Source organism: Microcebus murinus, chromosome 3 (assembly GCF_040939455.1).
Source record: "Microcebus murinus isolate Inina chromosome 3, M.murinus_Inina_mat1.0, whole genome shotgun sequence".
Classification (NCBI taxonomy): domain Eukaryota; kingdom Metazoa; phylum Chordata; class Mammalia; order Primates; family Cheirogaleidae; genus Microcebus; species Microcebus murinus.
The window spans coordinates 111,493,424-111,511,641 of record NC_134106.1 but is presented as its reverse complement, the minus strand read 5'-3'; the positions used below and the strand labels follow the sequence as shown (position 1 = coordinate 111,511,641).

Sequence of the window (18,218 nt, the reverse complement as noted above, 5' to 3'; positions counted from 1 at the left end):
GCTTCACATTTCTTCATAATTAATTACAGATAACTGTAAACTATGTAAGTTTTCATTTCTCCAGCAAGAAGCATTTATTGAGTGCCTGCTGTGTTCTGAGCACTGTGTGCTATTTTAGAGCTGGGTGTTCACAGAGCCTTGTGGGGTTTTTGTCTTGTAATTTACACCTGCTTCTTCCACCACAAGGGGAGAGACTGACTGCCTGGGCTGGTGTTTCCTCTAAGTGACCAGTTCTGCCTTTTCCTTTCCTCCCTCCTGCAGCCCTGTGACCCCCAGCACTCCTGGGAGCCCGCCTGTGAGCCCTGGGCCTCTGTCCCCAGGGGGCACCCCAGGGAAGCACGTCTGTGGCCACCATTTGCACACTGTGGGTGGTGTGGTCGAGAGGGACGTGTGTCATCGGTGCAGGCACAAGCGGTGGCACTTCATAAAGCCGACCACCAAGTCCAGAGAGGGCCGGTCAAGGCGCCAGGGAGAGGTCACCGTCCTCTCTGTCGGCAGGTAGGAGACCTTTGAGTGCTGTTGCTTTGCGTGTGACACGGTTGTGTGGTGTGTGGATTTGTACTTTCCCGTTAAACGTAGAGTATATTCTCCTACGCCTGGCTCGGGTCATATCTCTAGGCTTTTTAGACATTTTCTGGTCTGAGTCCTAGATTTTTCCAGCAACAGAAGAATCCTCAAAATCAGCTATTGCTCGATCAGATGGGGGACGTGTCCATTAAGATGAATACTTGCTGTGACAGATAAAACCCAGATTCTCAGCTGTATACAAAATAGATGTTCATATTTCACCTGCGAAGATCCAAAGCAGGTGGTTGAGAGGTCAGTGAGTGGCTCTTCAAGTAGCTTCCCTGGGTCCCACAGCTTCCCATCTGTGGCTCTGCCTGGTTTGCCAGCAGAAGGAGAAGTCTGTGCAGGATTGCTCACGAGGGCTTTTTAAGCAGATAGGCCTGGGAGTGGCCCATATCATTTTGGTTCACATTCCTCTGGCTAGACGTCAATTGCTCAGCCATAACTGGCAGGAAGCTGAGAAATGTCATCTTGCCATGTGCCGTGAAGAAGAGAAGATATAGATCTGGTCCACAACTCTCCCGTCTCTGCCTCATAAGATCCATGTGAATTGCTGTGGTATCTATCTATCTATCTATCTATCTATCTATCTATCTATCTATCTATCTATCTATCTATTAATGACAGAGTCTCGCTTTGTTGTCCAGGCTAGAGTGAGTGCCGTGGCATCAGCCTAGCTCACAGCAACCTTAGACTCCTGGGCTCAAGCAATCCTGCTGCCTCAGCCTCCCGAGTAGCTGGGACTACAGGCATGCGCCACCATGCCCGGCTAATTTTTTCTATATATATTAGTTGGCCAATTAATTTCTTTCTATTTTTTTATAGAGACAGGGTCTCGCTCTTGCTCAGGCTGGGTTTGAACTCCTGACCTTGAGCAGTCCGCCCGCCTCGGCCTCCCAGAGTGCTAGGATTACAGGCGTGAGCCACCACAGCTGGCCTGTGGTTTCTTTTAGACCACCTCCACTGAGTCCTGGGTCCTAAAGTACCCTTCACTTGTGACCCATACGTGATGTGGAGATCTTACAGTTCAAGCAGTGAATCAATCTGACTTTACCTAAAGCATTTTTGCAGTGGGATGCTTTTGCAGTTTCTGCTGTTTGGATCACGAGTCCTATGCAGGAGCTGTGTTGCTAAGGCTGTGTTTGGAAGGGCAGTGGAGAATGGTGGTTAGGAGCTTGCGGGCTGGAGCCGAAGTTGGCAGTGCTGCCTGTATGGTCCTTCTTTCTCTGCTGACAAACCTCTGGGAGGAGTAGCCTGAACTCACTGCATCTACCTTGTTCGAGTCCTGATACCAGTACTTAGAAACTGCAGCCACGCCCTGTGCCTCAGTTTCCCTTTCTGTAAAGTGAGGGTGAACACACTCGCTCACCTCATAGCTTTGCTGTGAAGACTAAATGAGGTGACTGATGTAAAGGTCTTAGACCAGTTTGGGGCACTTGTGCACTCAAGACATGTTGGCTGTTATTACTATTTTAATTCAGTTGAGTTTCATCATGTGTTGCACAAGCGGCTTGGAGAAAACCACAGAGCTATTTGTCACTTGCAGCAAAACAGCACAACACATGACCACGCTGTTTTATTAAGAACCAGAGTCAGAGGAATTCATGAATGCAAATGTAATGAGAACCTGTGGCTTGTTCAGACAAAGCATATTTTGACTTTCTAAAAAATCTGCTGAAATATTCAACTCAGATTCAACGTGTCTTTTAAAAATGCTCCACATCCAACTTTCTTTCTTGGATATTAGATGCTGTAAGCATTTAATTATTATAGGCTGTTTTGGGCCTGTGTTGCTTAAGAGAGTGTCTTTCGGTTTGGCAGAATAGATTTGTGTTCACAGCTTTTCCCTGCTTTTTCTCTCACTGCCAGTCTTCCTCCTCAGGGTTGGTGATCTCATTCTGGACAGAGGAGGAGAATTTATTTTAGAAGTTTTAAGGGAAATTAAGACCAGAACTGGAAAGAAGCTATTATGAAAACTCTAGGGATTTGATGATGATGCTAGGAAAACTGTCAAATAAAGCAAATTTCTTTAGTTTCTCTCTTAATTCTTAGCAAAATCATTAACTTCCTTAATCCTTAATGAAAATTAACCCATTCTTTTTTTTTAAAAAAAAAAAACCCTACACTGCACCACCGACTAATCCTGACGAAATGTGTGTTGGGCTCTTCTGGCTCTGTGCGTGTGAGCTGGCTTAGGCCTGCCGGACAGGTGTCTGCTTTCCCAAGGCTGGCGTCTGGCGCTGCGCCCACAACCCGCTGGTGCCGGCCTGCGGCCTGTTAGGGCAGGCCGCACAGCAAGAGTTGAGTGGCCTACAAGCGAAAGCTTCATCTGCGTTTACAGCTGTTCCCTGTCGCTTGCCTTCCCCCTGCCCCCTGTCTGTGAAAAACTGTCATCTGTGAAACCAGTCCCTGGTGCCAAAAATGTTGGGGACTACTGCTCTAGGGAACCTCCTGTTCATGTCATCCTAATTTGTGGCCAGTCCTACTTTTATCCAGCCTTCTGTGGTTAAAAAACCCTAATGTTAAAACCTATGTCATTGTATAAAAGCACAACCCAGGCTGTTTAATATTTGAGTGTCCATGCTTTTTCATGCATTTTGCAAGCTCTACAAAATATCCAGCCTTGTTTGTGATGCGGCTGAGTGAAAATCAGCTGGAAAGTTTAGCAGGGGACAGGGAGATTTGCTAGGTAGGAATGTCCCTCCTCTTGAATATGTTGTTTTTCATTTGTGCCCTAACTTTTGGCTGAGTTCCTTTGGGATCCCAGATGGATGAGTTTTACTTTATTCATCATTCTCGTTTATTGGAAAAGCAAACCCATCAGATCTCCTCTTTCCTCACTCAGGTTTAGGGTCACAAAAGTGGAACACAAGTCACACCAGAAGGAGCGGAGAAGTTTGATGTCTGTTGGTGGATCCGAAAGCGTCAATGGGGAGGTGCCGGTGACACCCGTGAAGAGGGAACGGAGCGACACAGAGTAGCAGGTGAGCCGTGGTTTCGCCACGTGGAGTGTGGCAGGCAAAGAGCCTTCCTGGGGCTGCGGCAGCACCGGAGAGACTCGCGGGGTGGGGGTGGGAAGCTGCCCGGGACTGGCGGGGCGGGCGGGCGTGACCACGTGTGCAGCCAGAGCTTCTTGTACCACGGCACAAAGGTGATGCCTCAGGGGCCCGGCCGGCGTGGCCATGAGGGTAGGGGCCACTCCTGAGGCGAGTCGGGACTGTGGCCGACTGGAAATCACATCGCCCATCCACAGGGCTTGCCTTACCACGAAGCAGAAAGTGCCTCGTGTTGTTGCTCAGAAAAGGGATAAATCTAGACTTTTAAAATGCAAAATCACCATAGGGTTTTAAATGTTGGCAGCTCATTAAATATCCTTTAAGAAAAACATGCAGGCCAAATGACATGTAATGTTGTCATCATTTTTAGGTAAATTGTGATTTGAAAAAAGCCAGAGCAAGCAAACCAATACTTTTCCCATTAATTGAGTTGGAAACCAGTTTTCTTTGATGTGTCACAATTCTGAAATAGCCTCAGTAGGAATGTTTGTCTTTCCACCAAATATTTTTAAGCAATTGAAAAGCAAAAGTGAACGATTTTGGTTTGGCAATTTTCATTTTGGAAGATACTACTTTAAAAAAAAAACCCAGAACCCAGAAATAAGTTGATATACTGGTTTAGCTTTCATCTTACTCTTTTCTTTCTGTTCTGGCTTGAGTAGCAACATCCTTTTCATGTTTCTTATTTTATGTAAAAAGGCAAGTGTGAGGACCTGGGACAGATTTTTCTCTAAAAGCCCCAGTGAAATCATCGACCCTGAACATAAGGCAGAAGAGTTTACACTTTCAAGGGGAAGGGAGGGTGGGGTGGGGGTGGGGGCGTGGTCAGACGAGGTTGTTACAGGTACAGGGACATAGTGAGGTTGAACCTGAGCCCCAGAGTCTAGCTGCAGGTTCAAATCCCAGTTTGCCGCTCACTAGCACTGGGAGCTGGCCAGTTTGACAGTTTATTTATGCATTGCTGGAAAATGGAAATGACACTACCTGTCTCAAGGGGTGGCAGTGAGATTTCCACGAAGTTACACACATGAAGCCCAGGGCCTGGCATGTAGGAAATGCTCAGTCAGTGTTACAGATTATTATGAGTTAATTCACTATGAGTTAATTCAGCTGGTGTGGCTGAGTGGAGGAGAAAAGTGGCTTTTTGGTGAAGCCTCTCTGATAATCTGCTGGCTCAGAGGGGTTAAGATGCTCTGGAGGTAATCTGGAAGAGTTGTGCTACTGAATTTCCCGAGACATAGGGGCTCTGATAGCTTTCTAATGCTACTGCTTGCAATCTTGACTTTTGGGACCCTTCCCCCGAGTTCGGGAGCCAAATTTAGTTCTGCGTTTGTATTGGTCACATTCTAAGTGTTTGGCAGCCATAAAGGGCCAGGGTCTACCACATAGAACAGTGCAGACCCAGAACATTTCCAGCATCGCACAAAGTTGTACCGAACAGAGAGAGGGGACCATAGATATTAGAATTGAATGCCGAGTGACCTTGGTAAATCAGAGGAGCCTTCTGATAAAGTCAGTGAGAACTCTCCTGTCTGGGAAGAGAAGCTCCTGGCTGTCCAGTCTAAGCTGAGGAAGGCCCAGGCAGTTTAGGTGCAGAGAAAACATGGGCCACAATGACAGCCTGTGTATGAGCCATCATTTGGGCAGTGCCTTGAGAGATGGAGCAGATTGCCCAGCTCGCCCGCAGGTGGGAACGGTGAGCTGATTCTCTCCCCACAGTCAGTCCTGATCAGAGCGTGGCTAACTGGTGCTGTGGCTGATTTGGGCCACCACTGCCTGGAGAGCAGCACTCGAGATATGGGAATGTTAAAAGAATTAGGATTGCTCAGCCAGTTTTCTTGGCCCAAATTCTGTCTGTATCTGGCCATAGGAATTTGGTCCAATTATCTGAAGTCCTGACCACATTTAACTGGTTTACAATGAGATATTTTCTGCAAAGCTCACTGTCATCTAGCAAATTTGGATTTTTAGCTAGGCTATAATACTGAAATGCTTTGTTTTACTGTAGGATCGATTCAAATATTCAAATGCCATTGCATATCTACTCATTGGTTAGACTTCTTTTCTTTCTTTTTTCTTTTTTTTTTTTCCTCCAGGTGGTTGTTATAAGAAACTAGACTTAGTATTCTAGATAGAACGCTATCAAGATTGGGGCAGGCTCTCCCTCTTACTCCTTCTCCCTTTAAAACCCCAAGTCTGTCGTTGGACATCTCCTACCCTGTATTCTTTTCACCCTGCTTTGTTGGCCTGAGTTCTTTTTTGTGGCCAGATTTAAGTTGCCCTCTGCCTGATTTATTTTGGCAATGCAGTTAAAATGGTTCTTTTTTCTACAGAAAATGTGTTTTGATTTCTTCTCAGAAGAATAAGCTTTTGTTCTTTAAAGTTAAATAAATCGAATTGCTTTCAGCCTCCAAATGCCACTGCCTTGTCTTCATTGTCACTGGTTTGTGGCTTTTTAAAAATGACACTGTCCTAAGCATTCTATATTGCATGTTTCTGAAATATGTGCTTCTTTCATTTTATGATAATATTTCTTATTGAAAATATTGGGTTAGTAAGTTTGTATAACCATATTTTTATGATTTTTACTTTAATTATTTTAATTGACAAAAATTGTATATATTGTGTAAAACATCATGTTTTGAAATATGTATACATTGTGGAATGGCTAAGTTAAGCTAATTAACATATGCATTGCCTCACTTATTTTTTGTGGTGAAAACCACTTAAAATCTACTTTCTTAGCAATTTTGCAAGAATATAATACATTGTTATTAACTATAGTCACCAGGTTGTACAATAGATCTTTTAAACTCATTCCTCCTATCTAACTGAAATTTTATGCCTTTGATCAACATCTCTCCAATCTTACCTTCCATCATCCCTTTTGATCCATTTTTAAATTGGGTTATTTGTTTTCTTGCTATTGACTTGAGTTCCATATATATTTTGGATATTAACTCTATAAGATGTATGGTTTTCATATATTTTCTGCCATTCTGTAGGTTGTCTCTTCACTCTGTTGATTATGTCCTTTGCTGTGCAGAAGCTTTTTAGTTTGATATAACCCCATTTGTATATTTTTACTTTTGTTGCCTGTACTTTTGGGGTCATATCCAAAAAATCATTGCCCAGACAAATATCATGGAGCTTTCCTCCTATGTTTTCTTCTAAAGTTTTATAGTTAATATTTTTCTTATCAAAACAAAATTCATAATATTAGACATTCTTTTTTATTTTAAATTGCTTTATTATTGAGACTGATATTGATTTTTTAATTTTTTTCCCTATTCATTTTCATTTTAATAATTTATTTCAATGATTAAAAGCTTGGTTTTATTTATTTATTTTGAGACAGGGTCTCACTCTGTCACCCAGGTTAGAGTGCAGTGGCATCATCATAGCTCACTGTAACCTCAAACTCCTGGGCTCAAGCCATCCTCCTGCCTCAGGCTCCCTAGTAGTTGGGACTACAAGTGTATACCATTGCGCATGGCTAATTTTTCTATTTTTTGTAGAGACGGGGTCTTGCTCTTGCTCAGGCTGGTCTTGAACTCCTGGCCTCAAGCAATCTACTGTGTTGGCCTCCCAAACAGCTAGAATTACATGTGAGCTAGATTACATGCTTAGCCAAGCTTGGTTTTAAACTTCTTACATTTAATTTTAACTGTGCCCTTTAACTACAATGGTTTTGGGTAAGTTACTTAATGCTATCATGCCTCAATTTTTTCATCTTTAAAATGGGGTTGTTACTGGACTTAAATGACATGATATTTGTGTAGTTCTTCAATCAGGCCTTGGTCCTGAATTAGTGTCTATTAAATATATATTTATATTCTATTGAATAGAATTTATATAGTCTATTAAATATAATTTAGTCTATCAATTATTATAATAATTTATTATATATTATAATATAGTCTATTAAATATTTATATTCACTATAAATAATTTTTGTGCCATTCTTGGTGGTCTTATTAGGCCATTTCTCAAGCATCAACTTTTGGCACTGTGAATCCCTTCTTACTTCTTAATAATATTACCGCTTTGTACTCTCAGGACAGTTTAGAAGTTTGGCAAGTCCCTCAGGAATTTGGATCGTTTTCTTACTTGTGTTAAGGAGGCCTTAGAAATAGCTGTTCCCCTGTTACAGGAGGTAGAGTCAAAATTGGAGACAAGGCCACTGAAAAGTTTTGCTGACTTATGCTCTTTTTATCATAAAGATCAGAGGTTGTGATAAAGGTGTAGTGTAGACTGAGGCATTTGCTTTGGGATGACATCTCTCTTTGCCAAGACGCGACAGGGCTCACACTCCCTCCCGAGCACTGGTGGCCAGTCACCAGTGGGCTCTCCTGACCGTTGGCCGCCTGCGTTTCCTCCCTGATGATGAGGAAAGGCAGCTCCTCTCTCCTTGGCTCAGGGCGTCTAGTGGAGACTCCTTGGGGGCCTCCCTGGTGGGGTGCTGCTTTGTTTGCAGGCTTCTGAATTGCTTTTTTTTTTTTTTTTTTTTTAACTCCCCAGGAAGCAGGTGATAGTGGGAAATGACAGGTACTACTAGTTAGTTTATTTTTTTCTCCCTAGCTTATATATTTTTTTTTCAGGGAAAATACATATTTTTTGAAAAAAGAAAAGGATCTCAGATTGGATGGGAACCCTTTACTTCGATTCCCTGGGCTTACAGGAGCAATGGAACATAAATGTAAAAAAAAGAAACTGCACCTGAAGCAGCACGCATTAGGCCGCCTGGCTGGCCCTTCAGTTGCTGGGCACGTTTCTCTGGGGCCAGCCGTGCCCTGTTCGACGCGCCCATCCCTTGGAGCCGTGTTAAGCGCGGAGGCGGAGGGAGGTTAGTGTCTGTGCAGGACCTGCTGTGCACAGGGCAGGCGAGTAGAACCAGCTGGATAAAGAGAAAAGCTGAGTGAGTGACAGGAATTTACAAGCAGTTTCAGGAGTTGTGGGCGATAATATCTTGATTTTACAGACGCAGAGCGCTCACCGGGGCTGATTTTCCCCAAATCCCAGGGCAGTGAAGGGCTCGGGTGGGAAGAAGTCCACACTTCAGAGTTAACGAGCTCCATGGCTTGGAGTGTGAGGGAGAGCTTCGCTTTCTTCACGCAGCCCACTAGCTCGCAGCAGTGGTCGCTCCAACCCGGGATGGCCTCCTTTGGCGTCCGTGGGATCGTGTGACGATCATTTGATGGCTTTCAGAGCTCTGCCTGGATCGGGTCCAGGTTTGTGAGCCATTCATTTTTCTTCCAGAAAGAAACTAAGGTCGTAGACTTTTATACCTCAAAGGAGCTATGGTTGCTAGTTCAGCTCAACGCACATACAGTTACATCTTTAAAACGCGGGTATTGAGTCCCTACTGTATGCCAGGCACTTGGCCAGGCCGTGGGAATACAGCAGCGTGTTAGACAGCCAGATGAGGGCCATGCTCTCATGGAGCTTCTAGAACAGAAGCTAGTTCTTATGGCAGACTTTCTCCCCATGCCTCCTGGCTCCCGTTTGGCATATGCTTCCAGATCTGCGGGTAGCTGACTGCAGAGCCAGGACTTGGCTTCCTGACGGTCCCTTGCTCTTACTGTGTCTACTGAACTGGATATTACAAGTGTTTGAAATGGAATCATTTTTTAAAGAATTGAAATATAAAACCTGCATAGGATAAAATATTCAAACTGTGCTCACTTCGGCAGCACACATACTAAAATTGGAACGATACAGAGAAGATTTGCATGGCCCCTGCGCAAGGATGACACGCAAATTTGTAAAGAGTTAAACAAATTAAAATTAAAAAAATTAAAAATTAAAATTAAAAAAATATATATATATTCAAACAGTGTAAAAGGCTGCAGGTTGAAAAATAAATCTTAAAAACAAAAGTGAGTCTTCCCTCCATCTGCTCCCCTCACCCCCCACCCATATAATCTCCTTGACCTAGACCCTTTTGCAAGAGGACACCACTGTCATCAGTCTCCCGGTGCATATGCATGTTTATGTCGCATATCCATGTATATAAAGCCCGTCCTTTTGCCCTTCCACGAATGAGAGTATAGATGCCTACTCGTTGGCACTGTGCTTTTTATTGAAGTTGATGACTTTTGGGTTCTGTGATTCCCTGACTGTTGAGTTTTTACTTTCCCCATAGATTGAGGAAGAACCAGTTTTTACTCTCTCACATTGAGCCTTGAGGAGTGAAAATGCTGGACACATTAGAAAAATTATATGCCCTATTTGTCTTTTATTGTTGGAAATAGCTCCAACACATTTTGGCCATAATCTGAAAGTTTTGAATGGACCGAAAAACATACTTAGCTGTCGTCAACTCTGATGTTTTTTCTAAGTTACTCTTCCACAGCCTTGTTCTGTGTGCAGAAGGTACTGGAACATTTATCGGCATTCCCAGAATGCAGACAACCTGGGGGACCAAAGACTTTGGTTTTGCTTTGCTTTGACTTTCCGCCAAAGCAAGCTGTGTCTGCTTGCACGTCCCTGCCGGGCAGGGCTCTCTCCTGGACCTTGCCTGTCGGTGACCAGGAATCGACCCACTGGACCCTCGGAGAGCCCACAGGGAGACCTCTTCTCCCTGTAGCCCTGTCAGCCCTTCAACGAGACTTACACAAGGACTTGAAAAGAGTGGCTGCTCTTTCACTACAGAAATTCAGTGGCATGGGAGGCTACCAAAGTATTCCAGTTGTAAATGTCATATAAGAATGCAAAGATGATGTCCAAAATTGTTCACATAAGTAGCAAGCAACTGGAAACAACTTTAAATATTCATCAGTGGGGGATGAATTAAATGAATTATGCTTTATTCATTTAATAATGGCCTGCAAATCCCACAGATTGAAGTAGAGCTATATGTACACAGAGCATCTACTATATATTATTAGATGAAAAAGCAAGTCAGAACGTGTCCCAGTTTTAAGAAATGATACTCCATATATCTCATTTTGCCTTGCATTGAAACTGATTGTTTAAACATCCTCCCTACAAGCACTAAGCTCCTTGAGGGTTGGATGGTGTCTTCTCATCTTTTGCCCAGCCTTTAGAGGGTGATTCTTTAACAGGTGTGATAATATGGCATTCATCTAGTTACTAATAGGGACCTCCACTGGTTGGTTGAATTCCAGTTGCTAACTACTTGAAATAAGCTAAAAAGAATTTTGTAATTTAAAAATGTTACAGTTCAGATTCAGTTATTGAGATTTTAAATTAACACTCCAGTCTTTACACGATTCTGTCATATTTGCTTCCTACCTCATTTCTTTGATATACTTTTTGATCTCAGCTGATTTGAGTGTTGTGTTTACAAGGTTTACTCTTTAGAAGTGAATTTAATTCTTGCAGTTTTTAATCAATTGACAAACATTATTACTGAGTTTTACCTCATAATTTAAACCTTTATATGTGTGTTAGAGTCAACTGGGAATCTTATAATAGATATCCTGGGCTCCAACCCCATAGATTCTGATTTAGCAGGTCTGGAGTATGGTCCAAGGGAGCTGTACTTTTTGATAATATTTAAGCTGATTCTAGAGCAGGTTTTGCTGATCATTCTGAAAAACACCGATTTAAAGAAACTATGCAGATTAGTCTAGATTAGTGTGAATCTATTGTGTGTTTAAATTAACAAGGAGCCTTTATTAAAATAAGAAGGTATAATATTAATATTAATTTATAACATTTAACAGAAAATTTAGAGCAAGATTTAAAGGACTGCAAGCACCAAGTACGTTGTGATGTGTTCCTATTAATCTCCACCTGCGCAGGCAGCACTGTTGCTAGACCACGCGTCACATTTTCAGCAGCCATAGCCTGTGAGCTGGTAGCCACAGAATTTCAGTAGAGCCTCGGAGCAAGATAATCCCCTAACTGAGAAGTCTGAGCCTTAAAGGCTCACAGATTACTAGTGAGTGGTCACCTCCACAGCTCCAGGACTTGTGTGTGAATTTTGCTGTCATAATCTTAACTCTGTTCCTATAAACAACTTTCCCCATTTGTTTTATTTAAAAGTGTTGTAGAAAATTATTAATCCAACTGTGTGGTTCTTTATCCTTGTATCTTTCAATGAAACGAGAATTCAATGTTGCATAGATACAGTTTTGATCTTGTTGGGGACTGGCCCCTTTTAGAGTATAGGTTTTTAGCATCACTTAACTGTTCACATAACAATGACTTGCCTTGGTAGAGGCTCTGCTAGCATTTCTAGTTCCAGCATTTCCCTTCTATTGGCCCCCACACAGGTAGGGAGCAGAGAAGTGAGGGTACCACTCACTGATGCCATGGACGTCTCTGTGGTGATCAGGCGGCAGGCAGAGTGGGGTGACTGTGTGGTCTTCCAGGTCTCTCTGCCTGGGTTGCAACCCCTCCTTTCCCATTATTTATTGTGTGGCTGCGGGCAAGTTATTGAACCCATAAGCCTCCGTTTCCTCCTATGAAAATGGAAATTGTCATTGTCTCATGAAGTCATAGGGAAGATTGATTGGGTTAATGAGTACCTGGCATGTAGAAAGCGCTGTGCAAATGTCAGTACTGCTATTATCGATCAGGGAGCCTTTTCCTTCCTTAACACTCTGCCCTTTGAGATTTCAGCGTTCACTATCCATTAATCTGCTTAGGCTCCTAGTTTCTTAAAGCATATTTCTAACTTTTAAAAGGACTAGATTCTTTTTTTTTAGAGAATCCTTTTTAACAAGGCATGTGTATGTTCTAATCAGCAACATAGTGTGTCCCACTGAAGACTTTTTATTAAAATAAAAATAAAATTAAATTTAAAAAAAGAAGCATATTGTGGTTCCTTTTGAACCATAGCATAATAATAGGATTATGGCTTTATCTTTATATGATTATATAGTAAGCAATGAACTTTAAAGGAAAAGACAACCTCTTCATTTGTTCCAGATGAATCTTCTGTGAAGTTCTTAATTGTTGTGCATCAGCCTCATCTGATGAGTGAAATGGTTATACTTGGGATTTCTGAATTGTGTTTTCTTTCAATGTAAGGAAGCTTTGCTTAATTTTTTCTGGCTTGAGCACTCATGTATATAATTGTAATCAACAAATTTCCCCAGAAGAGAGAGCAGTCAGGCTTGTTAGGTGTGGCTGGTCCCACGGTGCTGGCGAGAGCAGTGTGGGGGGGTGAATGTTTCCTTCCTCCCCTGATCACACGCTCCTTTAGCCTTTCATGGCGGTGGTGCGGCCCACACAGGGTCTCTGCGGGACCTGTGGAAGGCAGCTGTTAACGATTCTGTTGGTGCTTCCTGGTAAGGAAATACTATTTCAAAGTGTGTATTTGTTTATCAACATGGATACATTCACAAATTTAGAATGGGAAGGAATTTGACAATAACACAGTCCTTAACTTTTGATGTACCTCGTTTCACTGCCAGAAATGAGGACACAGCTGGAAATTTTCACGCCACAGTGTGTGTAGTGTCTTCTTTTCCCTGGAGTGACTTTGTGATAAGACAGGTATTTACCTGGAAATTCATAGCTGCTCTCCCAGTAATGTGCTGCCTCCTAGTAAGTGTGTATATGTACGGAGAGACCAGAACGGCAACAGTTTTAAAAAGATTAACTTTCCCCTTTCTGCTTAGTTTCTAGTATTAGCAGTGAGGACGTCAAGCAGCAATTTGTGTGTGTGTGTGTGTGTGTGTGTGTGTGTGTGTGTGTGTTTTCACTTCCTCTCAAAGATATTGCAGACAGTGCGGTTTTAATCAGCTGCAAAAGGCAGCTGTTGAAGAAAGCTAATGTGGTTGTTCAGAGTAGAAAATTGGATGATGGTAATTACCAGAGTAGCTAACTTTGGGGGTGTACTGACTGCTTGGCCCCTTATTAAGCATTTTGCATTTATCATCCAATGTACAATCCCCGTAACCTTATAGGAGAGTGCTACAGCGACAGCCATGGCTCAACAGCTGTGACAGAGGTCTGCCTTTGAAGGCGGGCCTCTGGCGCCAGGCCCTCACCCGTAGCCTGGCCTGTGGTCTTGCAAATGCCCACTCTTAAAAGTCGTTCACCTCTGTGCAAAACACTCTAAACGGGAAGCTCTCCTAGGTGGGAATGAAAACTGTTAATACAGTGAAACATTACATTCTAGGTTTTGACTTCCCTCACCCTTGACTTTGTTATTTTCCTTGATGCAAAAATGTCCTGTTCTAAGGGAGCACATAAAATGAGACATAAAAATAGTGGAATACCTGTTTTCTAGATAATGGCCTAGTTTAAAGTTTTGCTCAGAAAATTATCACTTATTTTTTACTCCCCCACCCCCTTTTGGACCATTTGTTATATTTCTCCACCTCTGGCCTTTCCATCTGTTTTCTCTGCTAAAATGTTTCATATGTATCAACTCCTACCTGAAAGTAGTTCCAGACTTGACTTGTTCAGCTTTACAGTAAAAAATCTGCAATTCAGCTGTGCTAGATCGTGGCGATGCAGTGCAGGGAATTACTTATTTCATCATGACTAAAAGCTTGATCCATGCCATTTTAGATGGACAATGTTTTGTTTCCTTTTTAGCTTAGGGAATAGGGTCCTTTACCCAACCTGGCATCTCATTTGGGAAATCAGTCTCTCTCCCTCCTCCACCTCTCATAACCACTAGGAATATTATGGATGACAGAATGACGGAAAAGGGTAATATGGATAATATTGGAGTACAGGCCAAGCACAGTGGCTCTCAGCACTTTGGGAGGCTGAGATGGGAGAATCGCTTGAGGCCAGAAGTTCAAGACCAGCCTGGACAAATAGCACGACCCCATCTCCACAAAAAAATAAATAAAAATAAATAAATATTAGATGACATATCTCAAAGGATAAGCTGCAAAATAAGTAAACGATATGTTCTTAAAGACATCTCTACTGACCTTTTGCTATTTCTTCAAATTTTTGCAAGCTAGTTTCATCTCTGATTTTGTTTAGCGTTTATGAATAAACACAGTTTTGGAGAGTGTTTTGTTCCTGAACCTTGTGTAGGTTCACCTGCGTAGTGTGTATGTTTCTTCATACACAGGCAGCGTTAGAATTCTCATGCTGTTCTGAGTTATCCCACTCTTTAAAACAGGAAAGAAAAGGGGTACAGAGCTGTCAGTTCTATGAGATGTTTGTAAAAAGCCCTTTGGAAAGTAGAGAACTATTCTGTAAGTGTGGGGGCTTTATTTGTAATGTAAATGTAGACATTGACAAGGGCCAGTTGTTAGAATCACTTGAAAATATAACCCAGAACCCTCAAGGTTACGATGAAGATCCCAGGCTGAAGTCTGTCGTCATGTTCTTTCTTGAGATGCCGGCGAGGCTGCCCTGGGCGTCCGCGGAGAGCGGGCAGCTGCGTGTGCTGCGGCTTTGGAAGCAGCCTCACCCGTTCTTCCTGCCTGAAAGTGTTTGGCATGTTGCTCATTACTTGACAGCGGTGGCAAAGGGGGCTAAGAACATGTTCTCCAGAAGTGAGGGACGAGTCACAGGGAGAATGCTCTCCTTAGAAGCATTTAACACAGGCGTCCTCAAACCACGGCCCGCGGGCCACATGCGGGTGTTTTTGCCTGTTTGTTTTACTTCAAAATAAGACATGTGCAGTGTGCATAGGAATTTGCTTATAGTTTTTTTTAATCTATAGTCTGGCCCTCCAACGGTCTGAGGGACAGTGAACTGGCCCCGTTTAAATAGTTTGAGGACCCCCGATTTAACACATCCAACATTTAACACAAAAATATCCTCATTCTCCTGTGGTCCTCAAATGCTGTTATTGTTTTGCTTTGCCAAACCTTGATAATGAGTTCCTTTTGGAATTTGCTTAATTTTAATTTTACTTAAATTTCTTTAGACTGAATTCTAGAAAAAACGTAATGGAGGAAGGCATGGGGCTGGATGGGATAGGACAGTGTAAGAGCGGCTTAAGATTCATCTGTGTCTTTAAATATTCAAGCAGATTAATATGTGATATGATGTTTACCTTTTATTAAAGCTCTACTTTTCTTGTTTTCTCTTACAGCAGTGACTTTGAAGAATTCTAAGAGACTGAAAACTTATAAGACATGAAGTTGCCTAGCAAATATTTTTACATATTTTATACAATGTCTATCATGGAATCAACAGGAATGTGGATAAAACCTAAAAGGGAATAATATTATTGCTATGCTGGATATAGAATTCAGTTTGCTTTGAAAGAAGTTTTGGTTTAAACAGTCTGATGAAAAATGTATTATATTCCCAGGGAAGGAAAGAGCTCATTTGTTATCTTCCTAGCCACCCTTAGCCACCTGCCACTCCCCCAGCCCCTGCCCCAGCCTCATGTCCACAGGGCAGTTTGGACAGTGGGACTGCTCATTGTGGTCACTATGGGCAGTGGGACTGCTCATTGTGGTCACTATGGGCAGTGGGACTGCTCACGTACGGTCTGAGCTCGTGCTTGTGTGTGTGTGTGTGTGCGCGTGTTTGGTTCTTACATTCTGTTTTGATACTGGTTGTAAAAAGATCATCATAAATACAGTTTAGCTGTTACAAAAGATAAAAGATGAATCTCCAGTGGTCAAAGGTCTTGAGAAACTGATCTCCCATGAGATCGTGGAGTCAGATGGGACCAGATGCTAGACTTCAAATTCCTAGACCACGAATTCAGCATCAACTCCAGCTATCGTGCCACTCCTAGGTCACGTATAAAATACTGAGTTTTTTTTTTTTCAACTTGAGCTAAGCAATTCTTGTTTAGTCCACTGATTAAAGGGGAAAAATAGTTTAAAGTCACTTAAAAAAATTCTTGTTTTGACAACCCAAAGGCCAAAACAGAAGAACCTACCTCTGGCATGTTTTTCTTGGTATGCTTCCTGTTTTCAATCTTGTGATTACTGCTTATTATTTAAAAGACTCTTAGTCGTTACTTTCCCTTTAGGCCTGGAAAACTCTCTCTCTTTTTTTTAACTTTACATTTTACAAAACACCTGAAAAAACCCAGAGGCAAATATAGGTAATACATTATTTGTGGCAGGTCTGGGCGAGGGCTGGGGAAGTCCTGTTCTAGGGACTCTCCAAGACCTGACTCCATGGCAGTGCTGGGAAGTGACTGGGGCACTTCTTTAATTTCAAAGAGAAAAAGCACATTTCTCATTTGGCTCCCAAAAGATGATTTCTATCAGAATATACTTCAAAGTATTTACTGTAAATATACTTACTCAATTCAGTTTCTGGCACCAAACTAAAAATTTCTAACCTTTTAAATGACTGGTGAATTCAATTTCATGTGAATTTTTAATGACAACTAATAAATGGAATATGTGTGTACATTTACATACACAGTGGAAAAGAAGTCAGTATGTAAACCAATTTCACTGAGGTCCAGAAAGTAGCTATATAGGGATTTTAGGGGTGTACATTAGTGTAAATAATACATATGCAGTGTAGGTCAATAGTTTTAATAAAAAACAAAACACAAGCATAATTTTTTGCTTTCAAAATATTATGCCCTCAAAATGGTGAGGGATAAAATGTAAGATATTCTTCAACTTTAAATATTTCTTAATTTTATTCAAGTCTGAGCACTTTTTATATAGCAATAAAACAGGCAAGAGAATACTCAGAAATATTTAAAATTGTATTTATACCAAGAGTACGTTTTAAATATTTTCTAATACTTGAGCAGTTTTTGTCTGGCTGGCCTCCAAATATGCCAAAAGTTAAGCATTCTTATTTTCAACACATGCGCGTTTTGCTGTCTGTACTTTGCTATCTGGTGAGAATTCATGAGTGTCCAGAGTGACTGATGTTTACAGACCTTGTGTTTTTCCTCCTCTATCAGGATTGGAATCCATAACAAATCCTACATAAAACACTAATGATGAATGGCTTTTTGTGTCATCAGTGAGTTGGCTACCACCTTGATGTAAAATTTGTAAAGGAAATTTTTCACCTTTTTGAGTGTCAAATGTATTTTTAACTGTCTGGTTTGTACTTTTATGACTTTTGTACTACCAAAGCAGAGTTAAAAATAAAAATGTTAAAGAATGTGTTGTTTTGAATGAACCAATTGTTGGTGCCTTGTACATTGAAAGTACAACTGTGGCAATAAAATTTATCGAGTGTGATTTTGAAGTGTGTCTTTAGGTATCGAGCGACCATTTGGCTGACTTTCCTCGTCGGATGGCCCCGCTGTGGCTCCCTCCTCCTGCAGCACAGGTATACCTGCAGCACAGGTTACCTGCAGACGTTGTGGGTTCCGGTCCGGATCACTGCAATAAAGCACATACCGCCATAAAGCCAGTCGCACACATTGTTCTGCTTTCCCCGTGCATATAAGTTATGTTTATGCCATGTACTGTAGTCTTTCAAATATGCGATAGCATTATGTCTAAAAGAAGTACATACATGCCTTAATTAAAAATACTTTATTGCAAAAAATGCTAACAGTCATCTGAGCCTTCAGTGAGGCATAGTCTTTCTGCTGGCGGAGGGTCTTGCCGCAGTGCTGACGGCGCTGACTGATCAGGGTGGTGGCTGCCAAAGGTTGGGCTGGCTCTGGCCATTTTGTAAAATAAGACAGTAATGAAGTTTGCCACATGGATTGACCCTCCCTTTCGTGAAAGATTTTTTTGTACCATGCAGTGC

At 42.0% G+C, this 18,218-nt stretch overlaps 1 protein-coding gene and 1 non-coding gene across 2 annotated transcripts in view; both read left to right on the top strand.

Annotated features, from left to right (window-relative positions):
* The window catches only part of RELL1 (RELT like 1), a 52,679-nt gene extending 34,981 nt beyond the window's left edge, over positions 1–17,698 (top strand). Inside the window, exons 5-7 of the mRNA XM_020286317.2 lie at positions 262–498; positions 3,413–3,551; positions 15,613–17,698. Coding sequence (XP_020141906.2) covers positions 262–498; positions 3,413–3,548 — 373 coding nt within the window. The 3' untranslated portion in view covers positions 3,549–3,551; positions 15,613–17,698. The remainder of the gene's footprint in view (positions 1–261; positions 499–3,412; positions 3,552–15,612) is intronic.
* On the top strand, positions 9,301–9,407 carry LOC142870271 (U6 spliceosomal RNA). The gene has a single exon (XR_012918703.1). It is a non-coding gene; the product is annotated as a U6 spliceosomal RNA (small nuclear RNA).
* Positions 17,699–18,218: the final 520 nt, after the last annotated feature.